The sequence below is a fragment of the Chrysoperla carnea genome, chromosome 3, assembly GCF_905475395.1.
Source record: "Chrysoperla carnea chromosome 3, inChrCarn1.1, whole genome shotgun sequence".
Lineage (NCBI taxonomy): Eukaryota > Metazoa > Arthropoda > Insecta > Neuroptera > Chrysopidae > Chrysoperla > Chrysoperla carnea.
The window spans coordinates 87,109,207-87,127,529 of record NC_058339.1 but is presented as its reverse complement, the minus strand read 5'-3'; the positions used below and the strand labels follow the sequence as shown (position 1 = coordinate 87,127,529).

The window sequence follows — 18,323 nt, the reverse complement described above, 5'->3', positions numbered from 1 at the left end:
ATCAGGTACTAAATAATATTGTTATAATATTTGGGTATAAAAATTTTTTTGTTTCACATTTAAATGACTTTTATTCTCCCTTCTTACTTTCATGATTTTGTTTGAGTTTTAAATGTATTTTTGTTTGTATTTCCGAATAGTATATTTATTTAATGTTTATTATAATTTCAGTAAAATGTACGTAATTTAAATTTGTGTTAAAAATAGAACTTTATTGAAATTTTTTTAATTAATTGGTTAGTTTTTTATTATATTAATTCAAACGTCAAAATCTTAAATTAGAAAAAGTCTAAAAATAGGCAATGCGCTAATACTAAAATCATGGGCGTATCGAACAGGGAACAGGTTTCTTTCTAGCAAAATATTATGATTTGCCCACTCTTACTCCAAAAATAATATATTCTAATTTGCCTGAAAGGCCATTCATTTAAGTAAGGATGATTTAGACGATTTTTAACCCTTGACCCCTACTCCATGTAAGAGTACATAAGATTCCCCGACCCTTTTCCTCTTCTTACGTGAGATTCTATTTCGTTTTTCAGAATAATAAAATGCTGTTAGAAAAAGATCAGTTACACTAAAACTCATTTAATAACCTCCCTCGTCCTCGGGACCTTTACGCACTTAATGAATGGCTTATTACCATAAGCCTATAGATGGGATATCCTCATTACTACAATAATAGGAATTTTCGTAAAAAAAGTCAGCATAAGCTATTGTGTTGAGAAAATCAGTAATGACGTCAAGCAATCAATATGGCAGTCATATGAAGGCTTAAATTTAAAAGAAAAGGTAGGTGAAACAGCTAGACCATAAATAGGGAACTATTTTTATTTGGGAATTCATTCAAGCATTTGAACAGTATTGCTGTAAATTACTATGGTATCTTAATATCCATCAATTTGTTCAACGGCCGCTGTTATCCAATTTAAGGACTATTTAAGTCACCGGATGTCGCATAACAAAATGAGTTTTCCAATTAATAACTAACTAAAGCTTTACAAAAATTTCCAGAAGTTTATTTATTGATAATAACTTATGCTGATAGGTATTCAGTCTAGATAAGACGTTCTATAAGTCCAATATTTATTTCAGTTAATTATTATTTCAACCTTAATTATTATATCCTTAATTTGGTTATTGTTATTTTTCATTAACAACTTTATGTTTAAATGATTTTGATGATTTTAAATGATAAAAGCGAATTAATTGCTTTATAAAATGAATATTAATACTTAAATATCATGATATAACTAAAAATTAAAACTCAATAATTAAACATTAACTATTTATAGACCAGATAGGTTAGGTTATATTGGCTCTGCCCACGAAGGACACACTTAGGCTATAGAGCCCATTGTGATACCATATATGTGTTTTACCACCTTTCCGCTGATAATTTCATTTATCAGCTCCTCAATTTCAGAAGCTGGGTGCACCTCCATCATGCATATACCATGCACTACACCAGTCCATCACAACTATTAATTACATTAATTTTGTTGCGACGGCGGGAATCGGACTCGCTACCCCAAACATACCGCGGACGAAATTGGTTACGCCCTAACCAACTGGGCTATTTTAAGCTTTTGTATAGAAATGAACAGAATATAAATAGGTATATATTAATTTTTCAAATAAATTAATAACGATAATGGAAATTTGATGTAAAATATTTTTGCATTTATATTTTAATTTAAAAATACACATCGTGTCATTTATGGGCGTTGAAAATTGAATAGAATCAATAAAACTAAATGTTAGTTATCGTACATATATACAAAAACTAGCTGTGAACTACCCGCTTTGCTGGGCAACATCCCCACATGAACCCCTCCCTCCACATTTCCTTGCGTGGGATAACAGTTTTGTAAAGTACACGCCATGCTCTTTTATTTGATACCCCACTTAGGTATATTTGTAAATATTCGATAATTCCTTCCCACTTTCTCGCTACACCTTTCTACCCTCCGAAGGTTAAAAGTAGATAAAAACAATAGATCTTTGAAGCTGGTTGTTTATCGTGTCAATATTTGAGCTTAATCGATGCACAACTTATTTATTTTTTGAATCATATCCCTTTCAACACCTATTTCAACCCCTTACTCTACTATAATATGGATGTATTATACATAAAAACCTTCCTCTTGAATCACTCTATGTATTAAAAAAAAACCGCATCAAAATCCGTTGCGTAGTTTCAAAGATTTAAGCATACAAAGGGACATAGGGACATAGGGACAGAGAAAGCGACTTTGTTTTATACTATGTATTGATATCGTGGAAATGAATAGGTTTTATAGATTAAATCTAGAATATTATATCTTCTAAGGAAAATCAAGTAGTTATTTAATTTATTTTGGTGAAAAAACTTTGATTTAGTAAGAAAACATTAAGTTTATAAAAAATAATTTTATTTCATATTGAATTCTTTCGATTTGAAACATTTAATGCCGTGTCATTATGTAAACACACAAACAGAAAAACAAATACAAATTTCCTTCGTTGAATCAAACAAATTTTACTTTGATTATTTTACCAGCTTTCATTTAACTAGCAATCAGACTAAGAGGGACATACAAGTTTAATTTCGAACAAGTACATGAATTTTCTTTTGCGGAAAATGAAGATTTAAGGTTACTCTAACAAATGGCGGAATATCAGCCAGGCAACCGAAGACGTTTTTTGCAACGAACACGTACGTAGCTGATATTTTATCAAGAAAAATGTTTTTCTGATACATCATATAACTGTCTGATAAAACGCATTTGGATTAGTATAATTATGTTAAATTTAAACCGAATTCAAAAGAAATGTTGTGTTAAATGAGTATTTTTCGAAGTAACCTTAAATAAGAATTATAGAACTAATATATAAATGTTTTTCGACTAGATTTTAGCAGTTCGTGTGAGTCAAATAAATATCAATCAATATTGTATTTTGCTATCCTATTGCACTTCGTATTTTGCAACAAAATGTAAGGAAACTGGTCTATAATGATATTTATTTTTCATTAGCAATAAAACACGAACAAATTATTATGTAATTAAGTGAAGAAATTATGTATTTTATAATGTTTAAATTTTAAAATATAAGAATCAATAAAAATGTTAGAAATATCATAATATCATGTATGATCAAATATTCATAATTTTCCTGAATATCCGATTTCTAATGTATTTTGTTCTACCAAAAATACCCATTATGAAAAAAATATGATGATAAAATCTAGTGATCGAATGACCGTTCACTTTTTAGTAATGCTTGTGTTGAAACATTTTATTATTAGGTAGGTCGGGCCCTGTAGAACTCGCAAAGTCCACAGATTCGATTTCCCCAAAAGAATCTGTTCCAAGATGTCGTGCAGTGGAAGTTTAAATGACGAAAAGTAGTTGATCAACACATGGATTGTCAATTGGATGATCTTTTAACTTTCTAAGGTGTTCTGGTCCCCAAAGGCGAAATGTAAGTTAGTCGGTTGAGATAGTAGCAGGTCAAACTACGCCTCGTATAGATTCAATGTGACAACCCAAACGACTCTTACTTAAAGTCACTAAATGACGCTTACTTAAAACTTTTTAAGTCAAGAACTTCTCCTTTGGCAAGACGTTTGCCATCTGAAATAAAGAAATTTGGGCAAATGTTTTTATTTGTTAATAAAAAATAAATTTTAATTCAATGAAACGATCAATGCAACTTGAATATGAAATATGCAACTTGAATGACTTATATGTTATACAAGTATAATAGTTTTTGATTATTTGACAAACACTTAACATTTACGTCATACAAGTTGTCTATTTACTAATTTTTTAAGTGAACTTTAATATTGATCGTTTCAGTGGATTAAAAATTTATTAACAAATAGAAACATTTGCACCACTAACTCATGCCTTAATAAAGATATTCTACACCTAAGAAACCCATTTAATGATGCTTTAACAAAATTTGTGCGGTTTCTTTCATTTTCCATTATTAGCCGATTTTTGTAACATCTTTTACTGTACTCACCATAATTTTGTTAAATTTCTTAGTTTATTAATTCCATTACATTGAATTTGTATAGCTATATGTATCTGTTCCTGACAGTCCCCAAAATTATTAATTTAAAAACCAGTTTAAATAAAAATGATTCTTGGCTACATTTGATGAAAATTTGTTCAATAAGTAAATGTAAAATTCTTTAAAATGCAATGAAATTTAACTTAAAGAAATTTCCTTTTAAGAAGTTTGCATCATCGAGTGTTTTTTAATTTTTCTAAATTTGCCATAAATGTTCTGAATTCAATAAATTTTGACTGAAAAATGCTTTACCAGCTTAAATTATTATTCAGAAGTATTTTTAATTTAATTTTAAAACTTTTTTTTCGGTCTAGAATCGAGAGCAGTTTTTGCCACATTTTACATAGCCGAAAATTTTAATATAGAATATCTGAAAGAACAAATTCGATAAAACAATGGAATCTCTCTATCAGAAAAAATTAATATCATTGCATTTAAAATTGCTACTTTAGTAAAACTGCATAAAAATATCCAAACTTATTTTCGGATTATTACCGTAATATAGTTTATTTGTTTATTTTTAAAACCAACCGCTTAAACTCAGCGGGTTTTTTTATTATTTTATTAACGATAATAAAAGTAAAGTATTTAAACTGATACGTTTAAGTTGCCTATACACATTATAGTTATACTAACAATTATCATATTAAATAAATGGGCTATAAAAAAACATACAATTTTTAACATAAATTTTAAAACATACAAAAAGTGCGTAATTAATTTTTATTTCATATAAACATGAGCACGGTTTTAATAAATGTATTTTTATTAATATTTCTAACTGTAATAATTGAATGTAATTTAATTTTATCAAATTCAACGAAAATAGACTCAAACAATAGTTTTAAATGTGCTTCAAAAATATTAGAAAGATATTCAAATAATAAATATGATTATATTTATATTGACTTAAATTCATTGAATATAAATTATATTAAAATTATTTATAAATATAATGCAATATTTAATACAAATTTTAAGAAATTTATAACCTCTGATAAAATAATTTCAAGGGCAACTTTTTATTTAATTTTAATTACTGAAGATTATTTAAAAGTAATGAATTATTTTATTTATAATTCATCATGGAATCCTCGTGCAAAATTTATATTTATTTTTGAAATGAATCATAAAATTGATTTATTAAATTTTGAACAGTTTTTAAAAAGTTATTATATTAATAATTTTATTTATTTAATACCAGAAAATAAACAAATTACTAATATATATAAATGGACAATAAATGATTTGACTAAAATTTATTTGAATAAAAATGAAACTTTCATAAATAATATTGGACGCTGTGATGGAGAAAATAAACTTATTTTAAATATAAAAGAAAACTTTTTATTTAAAGAGAAAAATTATTTAAATTTTAATTTTTTAAAGCTTCGAATATTACCAGTAAATAACCCTCCGTCTATGATCATTAGAAAAGAAGGATATTTTGGAATAGAAGCAAAAATAATTAAAACTGTTTCACAAATTTTAAATTTGACCATCGAATGGGTCAATAATCCATTAATAAATGCAGCGTGGGGATTTAAACAGAAAAATGGTCAATACACAGATCCTTTGGGAATTTTATATCGCAGGGAAGCCGACATCTTATTAGGTTCCTGGTATGGAAACTATACAGAAAATTCTGATTTCGATGGTACTGTTTCATATTTAACGGATGAATTAAAATGGTTCGCCCCAATTGCGAATCCAATTCCAGAATGGAAAAATATGGTTTTTGTTTTTTCCAAAGAATTATGGATATACTTTTTAATAACTTTCATTTCTTTTGGAGGTATTTTTATTTTTATTGAATATAAGTTGTTTAATCGTGATCCTGGAGCAGTAACTTTGTATATATTTGGATTGTTCCTAGAAGATTGTCCACCCCCTTCACAAAAATATTTAATACGTTCGTTACGAATGTTATGGGTATTTTTTAGTTTTATAATGATTACAGCATTTCAAGCTGAATTAGTTAGCATTTTAACTAAACCAATTTATACATCACAAGTTAAGTCACTTAAAGAAGCTTTAGAACGAAAATTTAAATTTGGATTTATACAAATTACAACGCAAGTCTTAATGGATAAGACCGAAATTAGTAGGCGTGTTGTACAAAATAAAATTATCTGCGATAATAGTTTATATTGCATAAATCGCCTTGTAACCAAACGTGACTTATTGCTAGCAAAATCATCGAGAGGAGCAATTTACGCTTTACAAACCAAATATAAAAATTCTGGAGGAAGTAGACTAGTTTATAAATTAGATGAAGATGTTTTGGATTATGGTATTCACATGTTAGTGATTAAAGGACACCCAATTTTTTATAGATTAAATAATATTTTGGGTATATTAGTACAAAGTGGTTTGGTTTTCGAATGGGAAGAAGAGTATAAATTTATTGATCATATCAGGGCAGGCGGAAAATTCATCACGCTTTCATTAGAGCAATTAGCAATACCATTTATGCTTTGGATTATTGGAAATATTCTGGCAATTTTTGTAATTATTTTTGAAAGAAATAAAAGTCTGTTTGTTGGCCGTATTTTAAATTTTTGGAAAGAAAAATAAAAGTTTTGAAAATTTGTATAATATTTATTTAAATCCATTAAAGTTCAAAGATTTAAAATGTAGGAAAAATCGGAACATGGTTTAAAGATACATGTTTCAGAAATAACATAGTAAAGTAAAAAAAAATATACCATGTATTTTAGTAAGATATATGTATTTGACTATTCATTCCCAATAGAGTATTCGACTATTTTTGAAAAAGTACTCCAAAATGTTGTTTTTGCTAATAAAAAGCCAACAAAAATTTGTTTCGGAAAAATACACACGCTTTCTTGCCAAAAACTTAAATTAAATTTTATACCTTTTTTAAACTGTCAAAAACGCGGGCATCCAATTTGATGACGTAATATGGGTATCACTATACGAAATAACACAAATAAGTTTGACAGATATATTCATAGACATCTGATTATAATATAAATATAAATACTTATCTATGCATATATTATACCCAACTGTCTACACTGAACTAACTGATGGTCTATGACTCATACCGCTATGACATCACAGCAGGGGTTATCCGCATTTTAGGTCTCGTGATATACAGTTTAAAAATTACGATTTTTAATTTTAATATTTTAAAAGAAAAATGTACTTTTATGACTCAGAATCAGAATATTTAAATATGTTTTTACATAAATTTTAACTTTTTTCAAATTTCATGATTTATTTTTGACTAACAATAATACCCTATTCAATCATATAAGTGGTAATATCATACTGTATACATTCCCGTATATTAATTTTCAACTACATTAATTAGGGATACAACCGCCTTTGAGAAAGTTTCCGAAAAGAATAAATGGGCTAGGGTTATATTTAACCATCATTGTAATAACAAGATAGATATAATTTTGAACAAATCTGGAATTTCAGTTGGTTTTACATCTCAGAAATTACAACACACCTTGGGTCAAATCAAGGATCCAATTCCAGACGCAAAGAAATCGGGTATCCACCAAATTTTTTGCTCGAATTGTTCTAAAATTTATTTGGGGCAGACTAAGCGACAGATGTCAATCCGCGAAAAAGAACATATAAGCGATGTCAAAAATCATCGAATCGAGATATCTTGCATTGCGGACCATGTTTTAAATACAGAACACAAAATTTTACCTGCCAAGTTAATTAAATCTGTTAGACATCACAATGGTTTAGATAATGGTTTAGGGATAAAGGTCCTATACCTGACTCTGAATTGATAAAATGGGCAACTGTTAAAGGTCAAGCCATAAAACAATTCTCGTCAATTACAGCGAACTTGGACACACCCATTTCACAAACGATATCAAATTTTAGATATAAATTTAGGCCGGTAAAAGAATTTTTCAAACCCACTAAATAATTTGTTGCGAAATGTTGGTGGTATTGAGAAATTTTTTCTTTAAATTTGTGATAATTTTTGTATTTTTATTTTTGTAAATCGTTACTGTTTTGTTGGTAATGTTTTGCTTATTTATTTTTAATTTTGTGTAAAATGTTTGTAATGTGTTAAATGAATAAATTTTGCTACTGACGATGATTGCGTTGCAATTGAAATATCGATTTTTAGTGACATGAAATTCAGTTGTATGTTTTTTAATTGCATTTTTTAAATAGAATTTCTTAATATACAATTTTATTTCGAGTATCATGGTGTTTATTTCAATAACTATGTCTCAACTCGAAGTCAACAAAAATTCATCCTTAAATGGCTACTTCAAATTTTTCCTGATTTCTCAAAACATTTTTTTTCTTTGTCTCTTGCAATTTTTTTTTTCTTAAAAAAATTCGAATGAACTAAACAATATGATATGGGCAATTTATGCTCATTTAATGATAGAAACAAGCATGGAGCTGTTAAATAGCTGGGTCGGGCGGCAGAAAACATTTTTAAATCGAGGCAAGATGCAAGAGCAAAGGTGGACTATGGCCTGCACCAACAACACCATGGAGTAAAGGCGGCAGGTAATAAGGAACGACAAATATGTTTTTTTTAGAAAAATTTATGAAGACAAAAAAAAAATACACATAGAAGGAAGTAGACAATTTTCGAAAAAAAAAACGCGGCACTGACTATTATCACACCAACAAAAGACTATTATCGTTTCGCATCACCACTAGTTGTAAGCTCGCTCTCATAAGGTTTGTGCGAAGTATTTTAACGGGTTTTACGGATGTACGAAGGCCAGGTCAATTTTGGATACAAGACTTGATATTTTTTATATAAAATTGGACTAAGTATAAATTAATTCTGATAATTAGAGGGGAGGTCCCGATTATTTAAATAAATGACTTCAAAAGTAGGCATACTTAACATTGGTCTTATGGGAAAACGGTAGATGGATGATATGTTTTCATAGATTTCTCCAAAAACTAGTTGGTGGAAATTAAAAAAAAACTATTTAAATTAAAGTTAAAACCTTAATAAATTATTGAAAACAAAAAAAAAACCGTTGTGCCCGCTAACTAAGGATGTATGAGCATGAAAGGGGGACTCAAATTTAAAAAAATATATATTTTAAATTTTGATGCTGAATTATTTTATAACTTGACAATACAAGACGAAAAGTGGAAATAAATTTTTTCTTTATATGGAGTATTTTTTCAAAATATCGAAAATTGAAAATTTTATTTAATTTTTTAGCTTTCAATATTTTGAAAACTAAGGCAAATATCGAAAAATTCTAATCTTATTTTATGTCTACGTTCATGAAGTTATAACAAAATTCATCATCAAAGTTGAAAATGAGGTACAAATAATACTACCTTAATTTTCAATTTAAGTTAAAAATAATTAAAAATATTTTGATTTATAGGAAACCAGTTAAAAACTTTATAACTGGTTTCCTATAAATCAAAACTGTTTATTTTTATGTTGTAATTATGGTAAAAGCATTTCAGAAATATTATATTTATATGGCATTAATTATAGAAATAATATGTTTTGAGTATAAATGCGGATAGTTTAGTTTCTTTATGAAGTGATCATGAAAATAATTTTCATAAATTTATTTTTATTAATATTTCTAACTAGAATAATCCAATGTAATTTTATTTTACCAAATTCAACAAAAATGGAATCTAATAATATTTGGAAATGTGCTTCAAAAATATTAGAAAAGTATTCAAATAATAAATATGATTATATTTACATTGATAAGAATTTATTTAATATGAAATATATTAAAATTATTTACAAATTTAATGCAATATTTAATAAAAATTTAAAAAAATATATAAATTCAGATAAAATAATTTCAAGAGCAACTTTCTATTTAATTTTAATCAGTGATGATTATTTAAAAATAATGAATTTGTTAATTTATAATTCATCATGGAATCCACGTGCAAAATTTATATTTATTTTTGAAAAAAATCATGAAATTGATTTAATAAATTTTGAACGGTTTTTAAAAAGTTATTATATTAATAATTTTATTTATTTAATCCCGGAAAATGAACAAATTACTAAAATTTTAAAATGGACGCAAAATGATTTGACGGAAATTTATTTGAATAAAAATGAAACTTTTATGAATAATATTGGACACTGTGATGAAGACAATAAACTAATTTTTAATATAAAGGAAAGTTTTGTTTTTCAAGAAAAAAATTATTCAAATTTTAATTTTTTTCAAGTTCGACTTTTACCGGTACATTACCCTCCGTCTATGATCATCACAAAAGATGGATATGATAGAATAGAAGTAAAATTAATTAAAACTGTTTCACGAATTTTAAATTTGACCATCGAATGGGTCAATAATCCATTAATAAATGCAGCGTGGGGATTTAAACACACAAATGGTCAATATACAGATCCTTTGGGAATCTTATATCGTAGGGAAGCCGATATATTATTAGGTTCATGGCATGGAAACTATTCAGAAAATTCAGATTTCGATGGTACTGTTTCATATTTAACTGATGAATTAAAATGGTTCGCCCCAGTTGCGCATCAAATTCCAGAATGGAAAAATATGGTTTTTGTTTTTTCCATAGAATTATGGTTATACTTTTTAATAACATTCATTTCTTTTGGAGGCATTTTTATTTATATTGAATATAAGTTGTTTAATCGTGATCCTGGAGCAGTAACTTTGTATATATTTGGATTGTTCCTAGAAGATTGTCCGCCCCCTTCGCAAAGACATTTAATACGCTCGTTACGAATGTTATGGGTATTTTATAGTTTTATAATGATTACAGCATTTCAAGCTGAATTAGTTAGCATTTTAACTAAACCGATTTTTACATCGCAAGTTAAGTCACTTAAAGAAGCTTTAGAACGGAATTTTAAATTTGGATTTTTACAAATTACAACACAATCCTTAATGGACAATACAGAAATTAGTAGGCGTGTTATACAAAATAAAATTATCTGCGATAATAGCGTATATTGCATAAATCGCCTTGTTACCAAACGCGATTTATTGCTAGCAAAATCATCGAGAGTAGCAATCTATTCTTTACAAACCAAATATAAAAATTCTGGAGGAAGTAAATTAGTTTATAAATTAGATGAAGATGTGTTTTCTTATGGTATGCACATGTTAGTGATTAAAGGTCACCCGATTTTCGAAAGATTAAATAATATTTTGGGTAAATTAGTACAAAGTGGTTTGGTTTTTAAATGGGAACAAGATTATAAATTTATTGACCGGGTCATAGCAGATAATCAATTAGAGGATTTATCATTAGAGCAGTTAGCAATACCATTTACAATTTGGATTGGTGGAAATGTTTTGGCCATATTTCTATTTATTTATGAAAGAAATAAAAATCTATTTGATTGCTTAAATTTTCGGAAAGAAAAAGTACAATTCTGAAAAATATAGTATCTTTTATTCACGTTTTTGTTATCCACCTAATTTTCTCTCTTAAATCCAAGCCATTCAAAAAAATTAACGTCAATGAGAATCAACTTCTGTAGTTTTAATGAAGTTCTAATCTAGTTTTTAAATGAAATTTTAAAACCCTCAACGAAAAAACTGACTTATATTTAACAAGTGAAAACATTTGTTTTTTAACATCATGTAAGTAAAGAAAGAAAGCCACTCTTACACACAAAGTAATAAGAGTATCTTTCATCTCATTTCCTCAGTGGACCATGTATATGCTATAAACAAACAAACATATACATAATATAGGTAGCGAATAAATCATACTTAAATATATTCATACTATATAATATTTCTGACCTAATTTTCGTCCTCACGGGTAAACCAGTGATGTCTACGAAAAAATGTACAAGATAAAATTATCTGCAAATTTAGCTGAAACTATTTTTGTACGTTATATAAGGTATTAAATAATTATTCATTAAATACTACTTAAATATTGACCCTGCATTCAAGTTCGTATAGCTGAGCGCTCCATTTTCTGCGCCCCCTATTTAAAAACGGCCCAACGTATATAAAAAACTTCCAGACAAAATACGATTGAAAGCAAAGGAAACGAAATATTCTCAAAAAATTATATTTCGCGACCTTTGACCTTGACTATCTAAGGACGCCCACACGTGATATGTGACTTTTCAGGCATTTGTATTATCAAAATAAACGTTTGTACAAAAAATTCAGCGTATTCCGTTAAATTCCGAGGTTGGCCACTTTTTTTGACTAGGATGATCGGGCTATTTTTACATTGAATGGCCGGAATATTTCTGTTTTTTATTTGATAATTACTTTTTTATACCAGAAATTCATTACAATTGAATAATGTTTCGTATGATGTCCCAATACGTGGTTTGCTAAGAAGGCCCGGCCTTTCTAAGCTTATGAATATTATATGTGATTGCCCTCCAAGCAATGAAACATGATTTTGACTGAAAATAAATCACTGATAAAACTAATTTTTAACCCCCGAACTAAAAAAAGGGGTGTTATATGTTTGACCGCTATATGTGTGTGTCTGTATGTTTGTCTGTCTGTGGCAATCGATTTTAATTTTTTTGGTTTCATTTGAAAGTTCTTAATTAATCTAAACGGAGAATGTTCTCAGCTATGTTTCAAGTGCGAGATTAAAATTTCGTACCCGAAGAATCTAAAAAATTGGCGATGATCTTCTAAACCGATTCAGTTTGGCAAAGGCATGACATATAATTTTAACATAGAAATGGTAAAATAATTAAGTAATTCGAAACAATAATTTTAAAGAACAAACTCAACTCAAATATTTCAATTACAATTAAAATATTTCCAAAAATTTGTCCCAAAAAATGATAGCTCTCTAAGTATCCTTTTCATCTCACCTGATGTCCTTGGCCATCACTTTGATAATGATTTAAGAAGGAGTGCTATAAGTTTAAAGTGTTTATCTATACGTCTAAGTGTTTCTCAGTGGCATAGCCCGTAGCTCATAAACGGTCAAACCGACTCGATTGATAACATTTTATAGCTAAGTTTCCAAAAATCCAAAAGAGTTTTTTAAATTTTGTAAATTTCACTTGTTCTTTGTATTTTACTATAAATGAATATGATAGATCTCATATATTTTTGATTTAAGAAAAAAATTTAAGTTTTGTAGCAAATATATCTTCCTTAGGGTTAAAAACTAGGTCACTGTAATGCAGATACACACTTTTGTATGTATTACTAAAAAGCGATTTAGGTGATAGAGTTGAATCTCAAAGTTAGACCCATATTGTTGAAACCTAATTCCTATGTTGTTATGGTGGGTCCACACGATACAGACTATTGTTTGTATAGATATCTGTACAGAGTGAAACTCTGAGTAAAAATGTTCATGTAAATATGATGACGAAATGTGTGTGGAGACTTATCATTAGTATGGGAATACTTCCAACTTTCGGGCTCAGACTTTTTTAACTCAGACTTTTTTACCATCATGCGGACTTTTGTTTGCACTGATTTGTTGCGCAGACAAATTTCGATAAAAGTCTGTGTGAAGTTGGTATCGTGTGGACCTACCATTAGTGTGAGGTATTTTAACGGGCTTTCATTTCATTTAACTTAAAAATAAAAACTTTTTAACTGCTTTTATATAAATCAAATGTGTTTATCTCTATATCATAATTATCGTAAAGCATTACATCAATATTAGGTTTAAACGACATCAATTATAGAACTAATACATTTTAAAACATTAAAAATGTAAATAGTTTATTTAAACTTCATATGAAATCATGAACATAATTTTCATAAATTTATTTGTATTAATATTTCTAATTAGAATAATCCAATGTAATTTTATTTTACCAAATTCAACAAAAATGGAATCTAATAATATTTGGAAATGTGCTTCAAAAATATTAGAAAAGTATTCAAATAATAAATATGATTATATTTACATTGATAAGAATTTATTTAATATGAAATATATTAAAATTATTTACAAATTTAATGCAATATTTAATAAAAATTTAAAAAAATATATAAATTCAGATAAAATAATTTCAAGAGCAACTTTTTATTTAATTTTAATTAGTGATGATTATTTAAAAATAATGAATTTGTTAATTTATAATTCATCATGGAATCCACGTGCAAAATTTATATTTATTTTTGAAAAAAATCATGAAATTGATTTAATAAATTTTGAACGGTTTTTAAAAAGTTATTATATTAATAATTTTATTTATTTAATCCCGGAAAATGAACAAATTACTAAAATTTTAAAATGGACGCAAAATGATTTGACGGAAATTTATTTGAATAAATATGAAACTTTTATAAATAATATTGGACGCTGTGATGAAGAAAATAAACTAATTTTTAATATAAATGAAAGTTTTGTTTTTCAAGAGAAAAATTATTTAAATTTTAATTTTTTATCACTTCGGATATTACCAGTAAATTACCCTCCAAATATGATCATAACGACGGGCGGATGTATTGGAATTGAAGCAAAAATAATCAAAACTGTTACAAGTGTTTTAAATTTGTCCGTCGAATGGGTTAATAATCCATTAATAAACGCGGCGTGGGGCTATAAACAAAGAGGCCAATATACGGATCCTTTAGGAGTTTTATATCGTAGACAAGCCGATGTATTAATTGGTTCGTGGTATGGGAACAAAACAGAAGATTCAGACTTTGATGGTACTTTTTCTTATTTATCAGATAACTTAAAATGGTTTGCACCCGTTGCACATCCGATTGCGGAATGGCAAAACATAGTTTATGTTTTTTCAAATGAATTATGGGTATATTTTTCCATTACCTTCATTTCTTTTGGAAGCATTTTTGTTTTTATGGAGTGTAAAATATTTAATCGTGATCCTGGAGAAGTATCTTTGTACATATTTGGATTGTTTTTCGCAGTTTGTGCTCCACGTTCTCAAAAATATATGAAACGTTCACTTCGAATAATGTGGTTATTTTTTAGTATTATAATGCTGACAGCATTTCAAGGAGAATTAGTTAGCATTTTAACTGAACCGATTTTTACGTCACAGGTTAAATCGCTGAAAGAAGCCTTAGAGCGAAAATATGTATTTGGATTTTTACCAACTACAACAAAATCTTTGGTATTGGATAAGACAGAAATTAGTAAACGTATTGTAGAAAATAAAATTATATGCGATAATGGTATGTATTGCATAAATCGACTAATTACTAAAGGAGATTTAATGCTAGCAAAATCAGCCAGAGGAGCAATTTATTATTTACAAACCAACTACAAAAACTCTGGTGGAAGTAAATTAGTTTATAAATTAGATGAAGATGTATTTTCTTATGGTATGCACATGTTAGTGATTAAAGGACATCCAATTTTTGAAAGGTTAAATAATATTTTGGGTAAATTAGTTCAAAGTGGTTTGGTTTTTAAATGGGAACAAGATTATAAATTTATTGACCGGGCCAGAGCAGATAATCAATTTGAGGATTTATCATTAGAGCAATTAGCAATACCATTCGCATTTTGGATTTGTGGTAATATTCTTGCAATTTTTGCATTTATAATTGAAAGAAGGCAATTTGTTGATTTATTCAATTCTTAGACAAAAAAACTATCAATTTTGAAAATTATTTGTGTGAATTTTATTCATTTTCCTTATCGACTTAATTTTAAGTTAATCTAGAATTAATATGTATAAATTTTGTGGTACATATTTTTAGAGTTTCATTAGATTTAAAATAATACGTTTGATAAATACTTACCAGCTATGCCAGAAGCAATAGCAGCAACTAAAAACGACAGACATACAGCTGGTCCTGCTACGGTTTTCGCAACCGATCCAGCTAAAACATAAACTCCAAGTCCTAGAGTACTACCAACACCCAATGCCGTTAAATCAGTGATTGTTAGTACTCTGGCTAATTTTGTTCCTGTATCTGTTACATCGATGGTTTTTTTTCGAGATAATGCCGAATAAAATTTTTCCATCACTCTGAAAAAAAAGAAAAACTTAATAATAAATAAGTAAATCGAAATAGCTTAATTCCAAATTAAGAGATTAAAATGTAAATTATTATAAACCTTGATGAAAGAAGAATATCAAAAAGTTTATACGTGACTTTATTAAGTTTTCTAAATATATTTGTTCCTACAAATATGTGACTTCACCAAGTTCATAGATGACCACACTATCAATTAACCAACATTTGCAATCGTGGTCCTGTGGTTAAAGCGATCACTCCGGAAGCATGAAGTCAGAGGTTCGATTCTCGGCTAGCAGTCATTTTTTTCCCCCTTTCGGGAAAGTTTCAACTTTCGCCCCACTGTGCTAAACAAAGTAGCCGTATTTCTCCTCCGTCGAGCAGAAAAATAGTATACGCACCACGAGAAGTAAAGAATGACTCAGCTTTCATGTTTGTCACCCTCGGCAATGAACATGAAATCTATGACATAATTCTTTACTATTGCTCCCTAAATATACTAGGGAGCAAAGCCATATACTAGGTTAATTGTAAATTTTTGGGTACTTTTCAACATTTTCAAAATAAAAATTATGAAATTTTAAAGGTTTTTTAGGCTTGGTGGTCCATCAGCATACATTGTCATTTCGATCTTCTCAATTTTCAAGTTGATGGACAACGGACCTATCCCTTAATTCAATGCCGGACAAACCGGTTTTTGCATTTTCCTTCATTGATTAACACAATAAAGCGGATATTCGTCAGATTGAAAGTTGTGGGGGCGATTAAAAACGTTTGGTGTTGGCGTGAAATAAAACGTACACACACACAAACTATTTATTTTTAAACTACAGGCAAAAGGAGAGGTTGTTTAAAGTTTAACATATCTGTGTATCTGTATGCTTGCCTGTGGCATCGTAGCTTGTAAGCGAATAAACTGATTTAGAATTTTTTTTTTTGTCTTTTTGTTTGAAAGGTAATTTGATCGAGAGTGTTTTTAGCAATGTTTCAAGTACAGGCTAAGAAATGTAGTGACGACACCTAAGCAAATTTTTTTAAAACATAGCAAGCTTACTCTCGATTAAACTTATCCACCAAGCAAAAAATTAGAATCGAGGGAAATCATCCATGCGATGCACAAGTAAATTTTAATTTATGTGTTATTATGGGGCTATTCATGTAATCCAATGCTATTTTCTAAACTATTGGACGAAAGTTGATTTTTCCACTTTTCACCGAAGGCCAAGCAATGAATTATTCATTATTATTTTACAATTAAAACTAATAATGTAGGTAGATAAAATTTAATAAAACGTGATTATTTTTTATTTTATGACAGAAAATATGAATTAATTACCATGAATCAAAAAAAAAAAAATTTGTTTCGCACGTAGATGAAATAATCATTTATCTATTATTCAGTCACAATAATTTATAATTAAGGTAATTGTTTTGTTTTGAAACCAAAATGTACAAACAATTAAATATGCCTTGAACCTTGATACGAGTGAGGGTTAAGTTTTCGAGAATGAATTTTAACCCGACTGAATTTTGGATATTTTTTTTCGTATGGAAATTAGGTAGAAAGAACTGTAAACAAAAAATTGACTGCGTTAATTGTTGAAATACCATGTATAGACTCTGTTGATTACTCTGTCACATTACACATACATACATGTCACACACATATACCTGATATACCCATATAATACATACAATTTGCGCATAATTCTCACGGGTAAACAGTGATGTTCACGAAAAAATGTATCAAACAAAAGTTATTTAACCTTTTGTTCTATCTCTAACGGTTAAGAAAATGGGTCCTACGGACGCAAGATGCAACTAACCTATGTTACTCATTTACGAACTTTACCTCACTCTTTACGTCCTCAGCACGCTATAAAAATTTCACCTTGATATCTCTTTTCGTTTTTGAGTAATCGTGATAACAGACGCGCAGACAGACAGACAAAACGAAATGGACTAATTAGGTGATTTTATGAACACCTATAGCAAAATTTTGTTCATAGCATCAATATTTTTAAGCGTTACAAAATTGGAACTAAACTTAGTATACCTTGATATATTTCATATACATAGTAAAACAAGGGTGAACAAATAATTGACTGAGTGAATTGTTGAAATACCCTGTATAGAAAGTGTAGAATTTATTTTTAAGTTTCAAACAAAATTTTTCTAATTAAATCTTGTAAATAGAATCTTTGATCCTTTTAAGGACGTATTCTTGAAAGTTCATTCACTAGGAATGTTTTTATCTAATCTTTAATGCAATTTTTACTCGATATTTAAATCTTTTAAGACTTAGCAATTTATTAATTAGTTTTAAAAACAAAAATATAGGAATTATTGCAATATATT

At 28.1% G+C, this 18,323-nt stretch overlaps 1 protein-coding gene across 1 annotated transcript in view; it reads right to left on the bottom strand.

Annotated features, from left to right (window-relative positions):
- LOC123294625 (cationic amino acid transporter 3-like) overlaps positions 1–18,323 on the bottom strand; it is a 33,788-nt gene that overhangs the window by 7,124 nt on the left and 8,341 nt on the right. The window contains exon 2 of the mRNA XM_044875717.1: positions 15,747–15,976. Coding sequence (XP_044731652.1) covers positions 15,747–15,972 — 226 coding nt within the window. The 5' untranslated portion in view covers positions 15,973–15,976. The remainder of the gene's footprint in view (positions 1–15,746; positions 15,977–18,323) is intronic.